This window comes from Hemitrygon akajei, chromosome 11, assembly GCF_048418815.1.
Source record: "Hemitrygon akajei chromosome 11, sHemAka1.3, whole genome shotgun sequence".
Lineage (NCBI taxonomy): Eukaryota > Metazoa > Chordata > Chondrichthyes > Myliobatiformes > Dasyatidae > Hemitrygon > Hemitrygon akajei.
This window is the reverse complement of record NC_133134.1, coordinates 121136045-121155491: the sequence shown is the minus strand read 5'-3', so window position 1 is coordinate 121155491 and position 19447 is coordinate 121136045. Positions and strand designations below refer to the sequence as shown.

Below are 19447 nucleotides of genomic sequence, written 5' to 3'. Positions count from 1 at the left end.
GTTTTTAAGGAAATAAAATGAGGTTTCTGATGTTTTGTTTAATTTTAAATATATTTGTATGATTGCTTTTGATGGACCCCAACAGTGCTGATATAAGCCATCATACCCCTAACAGCTCAGTGTCCCACTGGAGCATTCAGTCTCCATATAGTTGTCCCATTTCACTAATCTCAGTAAAATTGTCCTAGATTATAACAGGTATCCAGTTGCTTTAGACATCAGTTTGATTGGGATTCTGAACAGCATGTGAGAAGGGTTTCGATGTGGGACTTACAAACGAGAAACAAGTAACGGAGCCCAGGACATCCAGGAATATGGGTTAATGTGTGAATTGTTTTTTGTTTCTATTCCTGAGTGGTGAGAAATCAAACTCTTAAAATTTGAAGTCAAGCACATCAAGAGCTGAAAGTTTTCAATTCCTCTTATTATTTGGCTAACTTTGATCAGTGTTACACCAGTAACAGTTAGTGCTGCTGTATCACAGCTCTGAGGACTTGGCTTCAATATGCTGCAATCTGTGTGGAATTTCCATGTTTTCTCTGTAGTTATTCAAGTTTCTGCAGGCGGTCAATTTTCCTCCCCCAAGTTTAAAGATGTGTGGTGGATTAGTCAGCAGCAGCACATAACCTTTTTAAAGTAGGCAGGTAGCAGAAAAATCAAAGAGAAGTTGATCAGCACGTGAAGCAGTTGTAGAATTACAGAGGGAAAGGGAACTAGGACAGACAGACTTGCTCTGATGATTGCCAGTGTGGTCCCATTAGGATGAATGGCCTCCTGTGCCTTTCAAAATGAAGTAATCCCAAAAGAGTCATTTATAACTAATTTGGTATTGGAAACCTAACTTCATTCACAAAGTTATATTATCAATATTTTAAGGAATTGTTTGACTGACCCATATGTCATACCAGCTTTAAGTACACATTTTTGTTTAAAGCCACAAGAATGATGGACTGAATGGCCTCATTCTGCTGTAGTACTCAGATTCCATTATCTCTAGGATTTAATCAAGAGGATTAAGTACAGTACCTAGGATTTAATTGAACTGCAGCATTGCAACCTGTAATTTCTATTGCCTGTACATACCCTGGTGCAGAGAGCAGTTTTGAGTTTGTTTGATTAAGAATACCTTTTCAAGGTAGATTATGTTCCAGTTTTAGAGCAGATGCATCACTTGGTGTCTTTTGGGATGGTGAGACACGGATGCCCTGCTGATTCTCAGATTACACTGAGATAGGGAGGCCCTCTGTTTAATCCTGTTCTATCCTATCAACAGCCTGCTCGCTTCTCCACCTCGTTCTGGCCGATGCACAGTGCAGCAGGCTGGTGCTCTTGGCTGAGCAGCTCTTGTTTTGATAAATTGCCAGGAAGCGACGTTGCCGGGTATGGAGAAGAGCACATACGGGCAACTGGGTCACTGCTGTTCAATGTTAACGGCGGCAGCACTGAATCTGAACTCTCAGTGTAAATTGCTGACAGAAGTCAAACACAGTTTGCAATTATTGTTGCCAACTGTCTTTTATCTATGAACAAAATCCTGCAGGCAATTTCATTTGTAATCTGCATAATTCTTCCTGCTTTCAAATGTTAGCTCAGTGATACTTTTACTAACATTCACAAATGTACTTAAGGTAGAGTTGGATAAGTATTTCAGGGAATATTTCAAGGAGGTGAGTCCATGGCCAAATCAGCCATGAACTTATTGACTGGCGGTGCAGGCTTGACAGGCCAGATGGCCTATTCCTCTTCCTATTTCTTATGTTCTTATGTAAGAATTGCGAATTAAGGGGAATGGTTGCAGGAAGGATCCAGCGTAAACTAACCATAATCTTGTTGAATGGTGAGGCAGGTTTGAGGGGCTTGATGGTCCAGTGCTGCTCCTTTTCTCTTCTGTTAACAGGTTCTAAAATGGAAACGTGCTGTGCAGCTTAAAACAGCCACAGCTGAAGTCTTTGTGGTGTTTGTAATAGGCCAGTTTATGTTCTGCACTGTAAAGTTTAACCACTTCTCCAGTGTTTTTGTCAATGTAGATGGGTGGGTTGGTAAGTTTGCGGATGATACCAAGATAGGTGGAGTTGTGGATATTGTAGAGGAATGGCAAAGAGTACAGCACAATATAGATCAGTTGCCGACATGGGCTGAGAAATGGCAGATGGAGTTTAACCCAGATAAATGTGTGGTGTTACACCTTGGTAGGGCAAATGCAAGGAGACAGTGTACTGTCAAGAGCAAGGTGCTTAACAATGTTGCTGAGCAGAGAGATCTTGGGATCCAAGATCATAGTTTCTTGAAAGTGGCTACACAGTTCAATAATGTAGTTCAGAAGGTCTATGGAAGGCTTGCTTTTATTAGTCAAGGCATCGAGTTCAAAAGTCTGGAGGTTATGTTGCAACATTATGAAACTCTGGTTAGGCGACATCTGCAGCGTTGCGTATAGTTGTGGTTCCCCGCTATAGGAAGGCTTTTGAGAGGATGCAGAAGAGCTTTACCAGGATATTACCTGATTTAGAGGGCATGTGCTATAATGAGAGACTGGATAAACTTGGGTTGAATTCTCATGAGTGCCGGAGGCTGAGGGGAGATCTGATAGAAGTTTACAAGATTATGGAAGGCATAGATAGAGTGGACAGAGAGTATTTATTTCCCAGGGTTGAGATGCCTAATACCAGAGAACGTGCATTGAAGGTGAGAGGGGTTAGGTTCAAGGGGGGGGTATGAGGGATAAATATTTCACTCAGAGTGGTGGACGCCTGGAATGTACTATCTAGTATGGTGGTGGAGGTAAATACACTAGAAGCTTATAAGAGACATTTGGATAGGCACATGGCTGTGAGGAAGCTGGAAGGATGTGGATGTGGTGTAGGTAGGAGGGATTAGTGTTTGGGTGTTTTAGATTTGCCTTTTAGCAGGTTCAGCACAACATTCTGGGCCAAATGTTCAGTTCCTGTGCTGTACTGTTCTATGAATCATGTTACAGATCGCCCACCTATCTTGCATCTTATCTATTGAAGTGTTGCTTAAATGATACTATTGTAGCTGTCTTAATCACATCATCTAGCAGCTTGTTCCATGTACTCAGCACACTCTGTGTGAAAAATCACTGCTTTTAAATGCTGAATGCTTTTTTCACCATCCTGTCAACCTATAACACGGCTTTCAGCAAACTGTGGACTTGTACTTGTAGGTCCTGCTGTTCCATTACACTCCCCAGTTTCCCACCATTCATAGTAGAAGTCCTATACTGGCTTGACTTTCCAAACTACATCACCTCACACTTACCAGTAATGAAATCCATTCGCTACTCCTCAGCCCATTTTCTTAACAAATCAAGATCCCCTGTAATCCAAAATACTGTTCTTCACTATTCAAACATTTCCTGGTCATCCACAAAATTACTGATCAAGCTTTGGACATTCACACCAAATCATTCAGAGGTTCCAAAGTTCAAAGTAAATTTATCCAAGAACTGAGAAGTAGATGCCCTCAGTGAGTTCTTGATGTCCAATGCAGTATGTATATCTTGGTACATGAGAAGCTCCTACAAAATGTACGGTATGTCATTCAGACAGACAGACATACTTTATTGATCTCAAGGGAAATTGGGTTTCGTTACAGTTGCACCAACCAAGAGTAGAGTAGAAATATAGCAAAATAAAACAAAAAATAATTAAATGATAATAAGTAAATTATACCAAGTGGAAATAAGTCCAGGACCAGCCTGTTGGCTCAGGGTGTCTGACACTCCGAGGGAGGAGTTGTAAAGTTTGATGGCCACAGGCAGAAATGGCTTCCTATGATGCTCAGTGTTGCATCTCAGTGGAATGAGTCTCTGGCTGAATGTACTCCTGTGCCTAACCAGTACATTATGGAGTGGATTGTCCAAGATGGCATGCAACTTGTACAGCATCATTTAAAAGCTTGTCATAGACTTCCTCAGATTCACCTTGAATACATTTGCAACCAGACAGCAATTATTCATATGAAATTATCCTTAAAAAGACGTCAGCCTTGAAGTAGCAATCATTGTTCAGAATCAAGTTTCCAGATGCCACATATGCTTTGAATGTTGTGCCTGTGGGAAATTGGTATCACCAGTGGAAATGGTTCTGGTGATACTGTACATTATTTTGTCGTCTGTTTCTATAAACTGTTCAGTTTTAAAGGTTTTATCTTTACAAAAGCTGGAATAAGTCCTTCTACATTAGACTGAGGATCAGATTTTAAATATGTTATCCACCCTTCTTAGATTATATGTGTTATGTTTTGTAACTCCAGAAAATAATCAAAAAGAGAAACACGGGAGCCTGGGATAACTTGTGTACTTAGATTTTTTTTAGTGAGACACTCAGATATGACATGGTGTCTTATGATGTTTGCCATTCCTGATTATTCTTACAGATAATCCGTAATAAATTATGTAAATAACAAAGAATGCTTAATCAAGCAATATATTTAGAATATTACTCAAATATTATTAAAATATTAAATACACAACACTCCTCCCTGTTCAGCTATAAACTCCAACTCAATATAGAATGCATCTCAACTCAAATATGAAATGTGTTGTTCTCTAGATAATAGTATATACTACAACTACTATGCAGACATTCACAACATAGTAAATTTTAAATTGTCCCACTCAGGCCTAAACATTTAAACACTGTGGACGATTTCTTACTCTTGCGTGGTAACGTTTTTCCTGACAAAGGGGGAATCACTTTGCTTGGCAGATGAGACTTGTGAATGTGAAACAATGTCGGATACTGGGGCTTCCTCTGTGGAGGTTGTTGGAGATGACGCTGGGACAGATGAAAGTGTTTCTAACAGCTTTCTTCTGGACGTGACGGGATCCCAAACAATGCAAGGGAAGCTGCTCGATCTGCTGATTTATCCAGGCCACTGGGCAAACCTTCAAGCCAATGCTTTCATATTGACCGTGCCTAGATGATTGCAGTATAGCTCCTCCAACACTTCAGCTCTCAGCTTGGATGGTACATCAAATCTCAATCCTCACATAAGGCAACCTTCGTCAAGGGAAGGTTCATTCCAGTCCTGGTAAAAATGGGGAAACTGGAATTTCTGCTGCATATTCCAACCAATTTAGGTGGTCATGTAGACCTGAGAGAGTGTGCTGTCTTTTCTGGTTTCCCTTTGGATCATCCTTGCTGCATTAGGAAGATTGTTGATTTGCATTAGTGAGAATATGACAAGAGGAGTGCCCACTTGAACGGTACAATCCATCAGCATTTCCATGATTAATCATCCTCTTGAATTTGATCTTGTAATTGCATCCTTCACAAAACAGAGCTGCTGTTCATGCTGCTGCTGTTAGTGGAAAAACCTTCTGTGGATTGAAAAATGGACACCTGTGGCTGATGATCAGTAATGAGGGTAAATTCGCACCCATACAAGTACTGATTGAAACAGTTTACACCCCAAACCAGACTCAAGGCCTCTGTCAATCTGTGCATAATTTTTCTCTGCAGCGTTAAGGGAGTGTGATACAAAGGCTATTGCGTGTTCACTTCCATCACTCTTAACATGACGTGGGTGCACCTATACAATAAGGTGAGTTTCAACGGATGATGAGATCATAATGTGTGAGTACAGTGTCTAGCATAACCACTTCCTTTGTTTTTTGGAAAACATCCTTACACAGACTCCCCTTTGTTTTGATACCGCTTATGAAAGCTAAATTGTTCTGCAATCAAAAATGGTTTTGGTTCTAAATGTTCCTGTATTACTTTCAAAATATGAGCAAAGCTAATTTCTGCTGGTTTGCTTGGAGTAATCAAACTGCTAGGCAAACTGTGTGCCTTTCTACTTCTTACACTCAGCATCACCAGTACACATTTCATTTACTTCAAAATACTGCTGAATTTATGCAGTATACATCATCCAGTTAACTGTTGTGCAATCGAATGCATCTATCTCTCCAATGTAGCCAGCCATTTCTTCTTCTTATTTACTTATTATTATCAGCAGGTACTCACTGTATATGAACCTGTGAATTTCATCATTTTTTTGCCATTTTTAACTCTACCATCTCTCTCCCCTTCCCAAGAAAAAAAACGTGCTGTGCTTCAACATGTAGGTTGTTCAGGTTCATTTTAAAACTTCCTTGTCACCACTGTTATGTTTTGTGACTCCAGAAACTAACTGAAAAGAAAAACTCGGAATCTGGGAAAATTCATGTAGTTTATCTTTAGTAAGGCGATTGCATATAATGTGTGGCATAATGATGTATGCCATTCACGTGCTTCTTACATATAACCCATAATGAATTATGTAAATAACAAAGAATGCTTTATCGGACTCCAGACTATGTAACAGTTTCTTCCCCCAAGCTATCAGACTCCTCAATACCCGGAGCCTGGACTGACACCTTACTGCCCTATTGTCTTGTTTATTATTTATTGTAATGCCTGCACTGTTTTGTGCACTTTATGCTGTCCTGGGTAGGTCTGTAGTCTAGTGTAGTTTTTTTTCTGTGCTGTTTTTTATGTAGTTCAGTCTAGTTTTTGTACTGTTTCATGTAACAACATGGTCCTGAAAAATGTCTTGTTTTTACTGTGTACTGTACCAGCAATTATGGTCGAAATGACAATAAAAAGTGACTTGACTATACTGTATTTACAATATTACTCTAATATTAAAAAATGATTACTATAGATTGTGCAATTTTACGTATGGACCCAGGCTTGATGCAAATAGATTTATAGCTATTTATATGATATAGTCTCTCCCACGACATGTATGGCTCCAATCTTCCCTCAGAAAGTTTAAATTCCTTGTGATATAGAAAGCAATTTGATCCATTGAGTCTATGCTAGTTTGTATACTCTTGAATTTAATTTAAACTCTTCACTACATTAACAAAGAAGCTGAGAATAAATATTTTCTAAAAATCTTATGTGAACTAAATAAATAATTTCCTTGTCTTCAGGATGCCCAGAGTGCATCGCCATCAATGACAGATTTATTAAAAGCAGTACAGCTGAAGATCTTCAGTTTGAAAGCATGCAAATTTTATGAAACATGATTCTTCAGGAAATATTTATGAATATTAGCAAGTCAAAATACATTTATTGTATTTAGTTTTTGGAAATGTGGCTATAGTTTCACTGCTTATTTGTTTAAAATGCAAATAGCATTTAAAAATAACTCTGAGAACACAAAAGACACAGCTATTAAAATTGTCATACGTAATAATCCCATTAACTGACAATCCCTAACCAAATAATTGCATCGAGCTATTCTACTATATATGGTTTGTAGGATCTGTTACCAATGCACAACAATGTTAACTTGTTTTAGTAGTTGAATATTAAAAGCATGCAGATGCTGGAAATCTGAAGTAAATACTGAATGTTTACAGCGCACTCTGCTGGTGAGACAGCATTTATGGGGCGCGAGAACAGATATATTATTTCAGGTTGATGTCCTCTGACATATCATTCTGTTTCTTTCTGCATTATTGCTGCCACACCTCATAAGTATTTCTAATAATTTCAGATTTTATTTCTAATTTACAAGTGGTTGGGGAGTTAATATTAGCCATGAAAGTGACAGGACTTTTCTGCTTAAAAAGACATCCTGGTTGGTAGTACTAACCATGTTATGCAGTAGCAACTGTGTATTTTACTTCTTTACCAAAATTCAGTTCCTTGGATGTGATTAAAGCCTAATTTTGGAAGTGGTATACCATGTGGCTACAGGCTAAGAATAAATTGCCATGCACTCTGCTCCTTTTGAACAACATGAAACATAGAATTGTACAGCACAGGCATGCACTCTTTGGTCCATAATGTTGTACTGAGCTAATTAAACTAGTAATCAAAAGTCTAATTACCTCATCCCTTTTGACTACAGAAATATTACCTCTCCATTGTCATATTGCCAGAGGGTGGTGAATTTGTGGAATTTGTTACCACAGGCAGCTGTGGAGGCCAAGTCATTGGGTGTATTTAAGGCCGAGCTTGATAAGCTCTTGATTGGCCATGTTATCAAAGGTTAGGGGGAGAAGGTCAGGGAGTGGGACTGAGGAGGGGAAAAAAGGATCAGCTAAGATTGAATGGCAAAGCAGACTCGATGGGCCAAATGGCCTAATTCTGCTCCTCTGACTTATGGTCTTATTGGCTTATATTCATGTGATTCCCTAGAGCCTTCAAACAAGTCATATCATATTTGTCTCCACTACCACTCCTGGCAGCTTATTCCAAGTACCAACCAGTTGCTGTGTAATAAATTAAAAAAAACTTTGCCTCGCATATCTCCTTTGAATTTGCCTCCTCTTATCTAAAATGCACGCCTCTAGTTTTAGATATTTCCGTGGAAAATAGACAGTGGCTGTCTACTTTATCTATACCCTTCATAATCTTAAAAACTTGTGTTAGGTGTCTCCTCAGCTTCTCTGCACAGAAAACAATACAACCATGTCCATTTTCTCTTCCTAGCACATGACCTGTGATATAGACAAAATCCTAGTAAACTCTTTTGCACCATCTCCAATGCCTCTATGTCTGTCCTATAATGGGGTGACCAGAATTAAATGCAGTCAGTGCTCCAGAGGCAGTCTAACCAGAGTTTTATAAAGCTGCAGTGTAACTTCCTGACTCTTCAACTCAATGCCTAGACTAATAAATGCAATGAAGCTGTATGCTTCTTTACTACCTTATCAACTTGTGCAGTTACTTCAGGGGATTATGAACTTGACCACAAGATCTCTCTATACATCATTCTGTTAAGGGCCCGTGTCTGTCCACCATTAAAATGATGCCAGAGCATCTTCCATCATTCGCTAAGGGAGGACAGGATTTTGGTTAATTCCTCATTTGAAAGAGGGCACCTCCAACAGTGTAGAGTTACCCTTGGACTGAATTCAGAAATATTTGGCTGTCCTTCATGGTCAAATAGCAAAAAAAAACCTTAAAGTTGACCAAGTTAATTTTGGCAATTTACCTCCATTAAAATTTGTTCAAGGCAGTCATTAAAACAGTGCAGGGCATTTTCTAAAGTCTGACTTTTGTCCTTATTAACAAACATGCAGAAATTTTCATGATGCTACAGTGAGCCTAACGGAGGTCTCTTGGTCATTAATGATTTGGCTTGATCTGCTTTTCTGCTCCAGAGATCAGCAGCATGAAGTCACTGCAGGCAGCTATTAAAACTGCTCTCTTACGCATGGGAGAGCACTTTATCCAGGGGTGAGATCTCCCTAAGGCTGTTTTAGGCTTTGTACTTAGCCCCTTGTGAAGCAGTTTAAATGGGGTGTTTGCAGGGGGTACTGTGGAGAGGAATAACAACAAATGTATTGGATTTTATTGTCTTCTCATCTTCTAAGTTAAAAGTTGTCTTCCCATCTTAGAAGTTGTGCATCACACATAACAGGGATCATGAGCTTTAATAATATTGAAGTCATTTAGCTATAAGATTCCAAAGGAAAGTTAAAGGTTAAGTATAGACTCACTCTGTGTATTTTGACATTCTGTTAGCTGTCCTCAGGAGTCCCTACACAGACTCAGTTCTGTAATATTCCCAAAATACCTTTGGGCATTTATGGGAGGGGAAATTTTTTGTCCAGTCTAAATAAGTAGGACTCTTAGTCAGGTGTAGGGGCTTGATGGATTTGTAAAAACCAACTTCAGTTTTTAAGTAACATATGTGGAAACTACAAAGGTATTTGGATTCCAAATGATTAATATGGGTGGGTGGGGGGGGGGGGGTCACTCCAAGTTTCTTGTATGTTCATTTTCTTGTTTTATTAAAACAGGAAATGTAGGAAATATTAAGCTAATTAGGTCAGAACTGCTGAGAGAGACATTTTTTGACAATGATCTTTCAGTAATATTTCCTCCACATTTGCTGTAAATTTCTAGAAACTGCAATATTTTTATTGGTGTTGGTTCTGAGATGGGGAATGCAGGGCACTTTTATTTGACTGTGCATTCTAATTGGGTGCTTTGCAGGACCTGTGGAGTGTTACCAACTTCTTGTCTCATTCATTATTCTCCCTGTCCTCACTTAACGCTAGACCTTGAAAGGCAGTGCCACTGTGTGGAAATTAAAGCGACCTTAACTGTTAACAGTTTCCTGTGGTTTAAAGACTCACTAAAAACTGGAAAGTTAGTACAGTGATGCCATTGTGTAACTTACCTCAGTTACGCTCTGAAACCACAGAAATAATTTAACTCCATTTTCAAACAGATGTTGGGGTTTGAAGAATAGGCTTGATCTGTAATGAGACTGATCGCATACAAACCTCTCGTCATCCTCTTGAGTCAGATATAGTCAGATCAACCATGATCTCATGCAATGGAATAATAATTCCACATTCCAGTTGCTGACAAGAATCTATCAGATTTTGCCTTGGAAAATTTTTGACTCTGTTCCTATTGCCCTTTGATAAGAGATTTTCCCCATCATTTTTTACAAGACAAAAAAAAATCATGTCAGCTTTGTCTAAAGCGAGTGACCCCCGATGTATAAATAGTAACCCCAATTTCTAGGTTCTGCCACAAGAAGAAACAAACTACTCCCCAAAATTTAAAATCAGGCTTGAGCAATCCTCCACAGCAGTAAAACAGGATGTAACAATGTTTATAATGTACTAGAATAACACTGAGGTCTATTAAGTTGTACTGTGATATTCTGTTCCCTAAATTTCAAGGGAACTATAGGGTCCTTTCAAACACAAGCTGTCTGATTACTTACCCATGAAAGGTTAAGCAGGATCTGTGGTATTGCATGTAGCCAATTAGACATCTCCTTACTTTGGAGTAGCAAGAGCAACATCTATGTAAGAGCAGGAACCATTGAGAATAAAGTAGGTCTATTGTGTGCGAGTTTCACTTGGACCTATAAAAAGAAGTGAACTTCAAGCAGAGCAGCCTTTTTGGTAGTAGATAGAGTTAGTGTAGGGAACTGGTGCAGGAGGCTTTAGCGAGAAGAGGTGGAGTTAAGGCAGTGAAAGCAGTATTTGGATTGGCCATAATATGAATCGACCAGTGTAGGAGTCTCTATCTTTGGCTCGAGAAGCTTCGCCAGAGAGGCTTTGCAGATAAGTACAGGTAAGTTTTTTTTCATAGTTGTTAACTAAAAATATACCACATCACAGCAACTGAAATAGAATAGGGATTCAGAATCAGATGATGTGGGAGCGCGTGGACCCCATTGTGATTCCTGGTGACCACGTCTGAGGCAAGAACTGGCTGTTCAAGGAACTCAAGCTCAGAGTTGGGGACAGGAATCTGAGCTTCAAACACTGCAAAGTGTCAGGGAGGGGATGAACTACCGAGTCACTTTGTTTCAGGAGACAGTCACACTGATTCAGTCTGTGGCTAGGGACAAGAGGATATGAAGTATAAGGATCCAGAAGGTAGTAATGGAGGAGCTTCAGCTCTTGAGATTACCCAACAGGTTTGAGATTGCTCCTCACTGTGAAGATGAGAGTGGAATTGTAGGAAGGATGAGCAACTGAAGCATGGTTCACGTAGGTATTTTAAGTGTGGGGGGAGGGAAGAAAAATGTAGTTGTAATTGGGGATAGTTTAGTCAGGGGTTAGACACAATATAGGGAAGTTTGTGGTCATGCACACTGGTAGAAGGAATAAAGGCGTAAACAATTTTTGGAACAGAGCAAATCCAGAAACTGGGGAGTCCTAGTGCAGGAATGCCTAAATGCTAGCTTGCAGGTTATGTTGGTAGTAAGGAAGGCAAATGCAATGTTAGTATTCATTTTGGGAGGACTAGGGTACAAAAATGATTATGTAATGCTGAGATTTTATAAGGCAATGGTCAAACTGCATTTGGAATATGGTGAACTGTTTTGGGGCCCCATAACTATGAAAGGCTGTGCTAGCATTGGTGAGGGTTCAGAGGAGGTTTGAGAATTATCTTAGGAATGAAATGATTAACCTATGAGTAGTGTTTGATGGCTCTGGGCCTGTACTCACTGGGGTTTATAAGACTGAGGGGATCTCATTGAAACCTAACTAATATTGACAGGTCTAGATAGAGTGGATATGGAGAGGATGTTTCCTATAGTGGGAGAGTATAGGACCAGAGGACACAATTTCAGAATAGAAGGACATCTGTGTTTAAAAAAAAAAGAGATGGGGATGAATTTCTTTAGTGAGGGGTGGTGGATCTGTGAAATCTGACATAGATGGCCATGGAGGCATGGGATTGTGTGTATTTATAGCAGAGGTAGATAGGTTCTTGATTAGTAAGGGAGTTAGAGGTTACAGCCAGAGGGCAGGAGAATGGGTTAGAGGTAGAAATTAAAGCAGCAATGATCAAATGTCAAAACAGACTCAATGGACTGAATGACTGAATTCTGCTGCTCTGTCTTTTGGGCTATGCTTTCAAATTTGGTTGGAGTGTTGACAGTTAGGTAGCTGACAGGCTGATCAATGTCTTAATAACTTAATTCAATGAGACGTCAGTGCTCTTTAATCCAGCATTAATGAAGCAGTCATGATTTTGTGTGACAGGTTCTATTAAGCTACTCTGCTTTGCTCAACAGAAGTGCAATCCTCCAGTCATTGATAGCTTTCAAATGCAACTCACTTCTGAACTTCTACCTGCAGTGTTCCAATCTTTAGAATTTTCCACCTGTAAAATTAATTTAGCGTAAATCTCTGCAGTGAATCAGAATCAGGTTTATCAACACTGACATAACATTGTGAAATGAGTTGTTTTGTGGCAGCAGTACAATGCAATACATAAGATCATACTACAAGTTACAATACTATAGGGAAGAGTACAAAAGAAAGAAGTAGTGTAAAAAGAGAGCAAAATAGTGAAGTAGTGTACATGGATTCATTGACTATTCAGTAATCTGATGGCAGAGTGGAAGAAACTATTCCTAAAGCATTGAACATGTGACTTCAAGCTCCTGTACCTCCTGTCTGGTAGTAATGAGAAGAGGGAACGTCCTCTGTGGTGGATGTCCTTATTGTTGGATGCCACCTTCCTGAGGCATTGCCTTTTGAAGATGCTGAGGAGGCTGGTGCCCGTGATAGAACTGACTGAGTTTACAACCCCCTACAGCTTTTTCCTATCCTGTGCATTGGTGCCTTTATACCAGATAATGATGCAAACAGGATGCTGTCTACATCTGTAGAAATTTGCTAGTGTCTTTGTGACATACCAGATCTCCTCAGACTCCTAGTGAAACATAGGTATACAACACCTTCTTCGTAACTGCATCAACATGTTTGGCCAGGATAGATCTTCGGAGATTTTGACACCCAGGAACATGAAACAGCTCACCCCTGAAGTGTGTCAGAGATCTGCTTCCCATTCAAAGATGATTGCTTCTCATCTGCAAATTTGGTTAAACCGTTCGTGAACAGAGAACCAATAGCTGTCCTGTTACAAAAAGATCTTCTGCTTCCTTGCGACACAGGAGGTAGTTCAGCCCATTGTGTATAGAGTAGTTCGAAATATAGACCCTTTCGTTGCCTGTCTTGTTATGTACTCTTCCTGTCGTACTCATCAACTTCTTACTGGGAAAATGCATGCATTAGTGTTACTATGTTTATTTTACGCAAATGAAGCAGCAGCAGGAATTGAACCTGGGTCACTGGTACTGTACGCATTGTGTTAACCACTATGCTACACACCACCCAATTAACTTTTTCCTTCTAAAAGTGTAACTTTCATAACGTATTTACCCTGCTATCTGTCTACACTAAAGAAAAAATTCACAGTGGCCAGGTAATCCTCCATGATATTTAAGAGGAAATCCACGTTTCCGGGGAGATTGTGCCACTTCCACACAGACTGTACGTAATATTGGCATGGGATCTATGGCACTGGAGTGCTGAGGCAGTTGATAGACCACTAATTTAGCTATGTTTACATATTCCCCTAAATTCGTCCAGAATTTTCTTAAAGAACTTAATGTAAGTTAAGTATCCTCCACTGTTGTCGCTTGGGTCTTTGGAGCCTCCATCTTCCTGTCACCCCACCTTATCTGAACACCCTAACCCTCTGCCCTTCTCTGACTCCTCCAACTTTCCTCCCCCCTTCAATCCCAGCTCTAATCCCTGCCGTGTTGTTCCGCAAATCTAAGATCGAAATAGAATAGTCGTAATGGGTGGATGCTGCAGCTAATTGGTTTTGCTTGAACAAATGGACCCAAACTTGATAGTTACTTCAAAACCCACTTTATTGTTAATACAGAGAAGAAATACAGAGTTGTGAGAAACGTGTTATATTGTACACCACCTACACCACTGATAGGTAGGGCTAACTTAAGCAACCCCTAGTAGTCTGCACTGCCAAATATACTTAGCAACATCTGTGTGGTTCCTGAAGCAGGCGATCGGCCGTGGACTGGCTAAGGTGGAAGTCCTTGGCGAGTTCAGCTGCTCGGCCCGAAGGTGGAACCCAGGCGAGTGGTCTCCCCAAGAAGGGACTTGCCCATCTTTATCGCACTATCGCCACCTCCCAGTCCAGCTGGAAGGGGCTAGGCCTCCAATCCGACGCTTACATGACCCCAACTTAGCCAGTCCAAGTCCTGGTCATGTATTAAGTCAACATACATCCACCACACCTGCAAGTACCAAGGTCGAGATGACCTTCAACAATCGGCCTCTGCCTCCCCAGGGGCAATGCATCCTATTAAGCTTTCAACCAAACAATGTAAAAAACATTTTTAGAGACGAGGTCATTGATCGCTTTAATGCAAATCAGCACTTTTAGCTTGTTCTCAGGCACGTTATCCGGTAGAACAGGGTCACATATTGTTCTCCCCTTACCTAGTATCAAGGGTCAATCTGCCCAACAACATAACAGGCCCACAAATTCCTAATTGTTAACTACCGGTATTTCTTTACCGTATCCATTTTCATACCCACTCACTCTACCCATACACTATACACTTACCTATACATGTGCCTTCACCATTCTCCCACTGAACTTGTGTCCTCATACCTTGACTCTATTCTTTCCCCTTTGGTTCAGCCCTAGCCACCTATATCAGCATCACTTCTCATACTCTTAAAACCTTAAAACCAGTTGCTCCGGGCAGATGGGGCTCATTAACCAGGGATGGTAGCTCATCTAGGAGAGGGGAAAACTCCGATTTCAAACCTCCGCTGCCTTACGGCTATACCTTTCACGGGAAAGGCTTTGGGAGTAAGCCCCGAGGGAAAAATCCGGAGTCAAAGACCCGAAGACGACTGACTGCTGTACCCAGCACCGGCACGGCATCTCCTGCGATGCCGCTGGCACCAAACTGTATCGACTTTCGTCGTTCCTTTGGACCTGTCATCAGCATGCGGGGGGTGTCCCACTGCATGGGCAACAGACGGATCTCCATATCAACCCTGCCCTGGCTTGTGCCCTGGAGAAGCCACTCCCAGTGACTACCAGAGGCGCATTACCCATGGTCGACCACGATCGACAGAGGCCATGGCTGTTCACAGTGAGATTTTGTAGCCCATGTGGTAATCCTTTCTCCCCTCCGCCCTCTCTCAATAAGGGAGCTGCTGTCACCCACTGGACTTTATCTGAAAGAATTGTACTGACAGCCTGTTCCTCTGGGGCTAATTGCAGTGTATATGCATGACTACTTTCTAGCATTATTTGATTGTGAAGTGTATCTGTGTTCTTCCATTTCCCCAGCTTGGTTGAGTGAATATTGTGCATCCATTATGTTAATCCAGTTTAACAAATTGTTCAGCATGTTGTATGTCACTCTGATATTACACATTACCTGATCACCTTGCTGTCTCAAATCTAAATTTTGCGTTAGATTTGTTGAGCTCATTTTTCTTCATTGACATTAAAGTTGCTTGCTTTTTCTGTGTTCCTTTGATGCCTTGCCAGTACATTTGAGCGTGCAGACTCCAGTTAGTCTCCTTTGTTGCACAAGACTTCATGCATATGGTTACTTTGAATAGTTGATATATTGAGAGTCAAGGTGGAGATTGATGTATAGCATGCTAACTTGTGACTTGTGGCGGCATTTCTAGTTAATACAGCTTCGTACAGTTTGGTTAGAACTTCCTCTTTGTCAAAGCAGATTTTCCCTGTATAATCATATACTGATGGCGTGAGCTAGTTTTTTTTTTAACCTTGCCTTCGCACGGAGATTTCTGCTGCTGTTCATTGTCCATGTTTATTTTCAGAAATGCCTTGGGGCATTTTGCTCGATTGAAACACAATACAAGTGCAAGTTGTTAAAAAGTCCCAATTTCTGCTTTCAAAAAAGATTATTTTTAAATAATTCACAAACACAACAGAAAGTATATGGCAGTGTTGTACCGTATTTTTGAAGGTAGGTTACGTCCTTAGTGTTTTTTTTAACATGAGGAATAAGTTTCTTACTCAAAGTTTTTTTTCTGCTACTTTGATCCTAATGGTGGTGAAAATGTTTAAATGTATGTCTACTGCCCTCACTGTGCATTTGTACACACATATGCAGTGAGCTAAACAACTTCGCAACAATCACCCAAGACAAAAGCTTTCTTCAGGGTTTTTAATGAAATTTCTTCTCTGCAAAACTTCAGAGAGTTAAGTAAAATAAGTATTAAATTCAATACAGATTCTTTACATGCCTGAAAATTTTAATACTGTTGATTATTCTCACAGCAAGTGTTAACCAAGGTAGCATTTGCAACCCTCCGTAACTGTGCAGTGTAAACAAGAGTAAATTTGTGGCACAACAACAAAATTAACTGTAATATTTCCTTCAAAATATATCTAATGTTTACCAACATTACCAATAACTTAAGACTCACAGAAATTGCTGCTTCAAGGGCAATAAAGAGTGAATGGAGATGTATGTCTTTCCACCTTATGTTTCAAATAGAATAAAAACTAACTCACACAGGAATTGATACAAAAAAAACAGCTTATGTATAGAAAGTAATGTTCAGACAAAATGAACTACTCATCTAGAAGCTAGAACAGTACGTATTTTTTCCAGCAGCAGTTTGGCCTCGAAACATTGGGTTCATCTGATAGATCTGGAAGCTAAAAAGTACTTAGGCTGAAAGAGGGGGAAGAACCAGGAATTAAAGAGTACTAGGAAGAGCAGTCCACCATTTAGAGGATGGGTTGGTGAACAGTGCTTAAAGAACAGATACCTTTCCTACTAAGGCAGGTTACTCTCCCTTGTCTACACACTGCCTGTCTGGAGTCTGATTAGGAATGGCTCTAGGTTGTCTACAAAGCAGAATAAAATTTATAGGGTCTTGCTGAAAGTTGCAGATATGTTTGCTTTGAACTCTGGTGATGCTGAGTGATTTATTTTTATGTCCCAGTTAATTGTTTCAAATGTTTATGCTCTCCACAGTTCTGTGTTCTTGTTAGATAGTGGATGATTGCTTGAGATCGGGGATGATTCCTGTGTTGAGAGTTCAAAGTTGTCCAGTGAAGTCACTGTGAGAGCCATGGTCTCCTTCACAGATAGGGCAAGTGGGTGGGTAACTTGTCCTGCGGAGGCAGACTCTGCTTGCTGCTGACGCATGGTCTCTGTGTACTCCTTAGGAATGACCTCAAGATTCTCAATAGCATTCCCAGTGCTCCTTGTGGTACCTCATGTGCCAAGATGTGGCACTGTGATTTGATCTGGTGTATCTGAAGACTAGACAGGAAGTTGCATTTAAAGTGGCTCATTTTAAAATTCTATCCTCATATTTCTTGAACATCTGCCTATCTGATCAAGGTTTCAATCAAGTAGAAACACAAACACAAGAGCACCAGTAATGATAACAGTGAATGTGGGACATAAATAGCTTACCTGTCCATCTCCAGAGGGAGAAGAGTCAGGTAACCAGGTTTTGAAGAATTATTTTTTTGTAATCAGCTTGAAATGTTTCCCTGTATGGATACAAATTTCTCTGCAGGGTGCTTCTGTCACATTCTGCTTTTCAATCATCTGACAGTACAGAGGGAAATTCTTTGTCCCATCAGATTTATGCCACCTCCTAGAAGTGCATTTCCACTTGTTGCAATCAAACCCAAGCTGCAGAGGCAGTGACTGTTGGAGGTCTTGGCCTCTCCTTATGTGTCATATCGCCTTCATTTTTCTTTCTCCCTTTCTGAGTTGGTGACTGAAGTCTGCACCGAGCCAGCAAATCCTGAACCAGAATGCTGGAGTCCAAAATATGTTGAGCAGAATATCTTCCGGCCAATTGAAGTACTATTTTGTTATGGATTGAACCTTCACAAGGCTTTCTTCCAATTTCTGAAATCAGGATGTGATCCCTAATTATGTCTTTTTGTTATTCCCCACAGGATAAACTTACTTCATTTCTGGTATAATGACTACATTTGTCTGAGGGAATCTCAGTTTAGATGTGGATCCTTGTTGCTTTCTTTCTCTGTTCCAGCAATAACCTTCATTCTCACTCTGTCTCTCCCCCAGACAGTTTGCAGAAACGGAACAAGTGGGAATGAAGTCAGAAGATCTGAGAGCAGTGATTGTAAGAAGCTCAACAAATCCCAGCAGCTGAAACAAGTCTTCAAAGAATACGGGGCTGTAGGAGTGGTATTTCACACTGGGATATCGCTGGCTTCACTTGGCATCTTCTATCTAGCTGTTTCAAGGTGAGTCTTACAAAAGATCATCAGATTCTTATGAATCATCTATGAGGGAAACTTCCCACGGCCACACCATGTTGACCTTCAAGTGACCATTTATGTTGGTCCTACTCCGCACTTTATTCTTGATGCATTTACCCCTCCCCACCCCTAATTATTCTCACATACCTACATAAGGAACAATTCACAGAGGCCTGTTAATCTAACAGACACATCTTTGGGATGTGGGGAATCCGGAATTCTGCACTGATAGCCCCAAAAGTCAGAAAGGAAGCCAGGTTGTTGGAGCTTTGAGTGGAAGCTCTACCAGCTGTACTGCTCCACTGCCTTTGATACTGTGTGTCTGCTGGATACAGGCAACACTTCAAAAATGTACAAGGATATTTTGGGGGTTTTTTTTGTCTTATTTTCTACACTGCACACATTGGCCTACCAGAGAGAGCTTCAACCCTGATACACTCAATTGATGTTCAAAGCTTCATGTTAAAGTTGAGAGTCTTCGTTATTGTTAAGTGAAATGGGACTAGGGATTTGATACCAGCTGCACTCTCTGTCCTGCCCATTTCAATGTTCCATTGTTTATGCATTGATAACAACACGGTGGATGAGCGTTTGTGGTACAGAGGAAAAGCTCATACTGACGATTATGGAGGTGTCAGGCAGCAACCACACCAGCTGCACCATGGGGAATAAATCCCCCATGTGACTCAGATATTGTTGATATCTTTCCATATGTTCCCCTCGCTCCCTTCTCCAATGGCCACTGGTTTGCTGTGGCACTGATGCCAAATAGCTTGGGTAGCCATGCGCAAACTCCTGCAGGCTGCATGTTTGAATATTGTGTACACTGAAGTTGAAACTGATCCTACCCTCACCACCGATTACACGGC

General features: G+C 40.5%; 1 protein-coding gene across 1 annotated transcript in view; it reads left to right on the top strand.

Annotated features, from left to right (window-relative positions):
• The window catches only part of fam210b (family with sequence similarity 210 member B), a 55513-nt gene that overhangs the window by 24865 nt on the left and 11201 nt on the right, over positions 1 to 19447 (top strand). The window contains exon 2 of the mRNA XM_073061618.1: positions 18382 to 18563. Coding sequence (XP_072917719.1) covers positions 18382 to 18563 — 182 coding nt within the window. The remainder of the gene's footprint in view (positions 1 to 18381; positions 18564 to 19447) is intronic.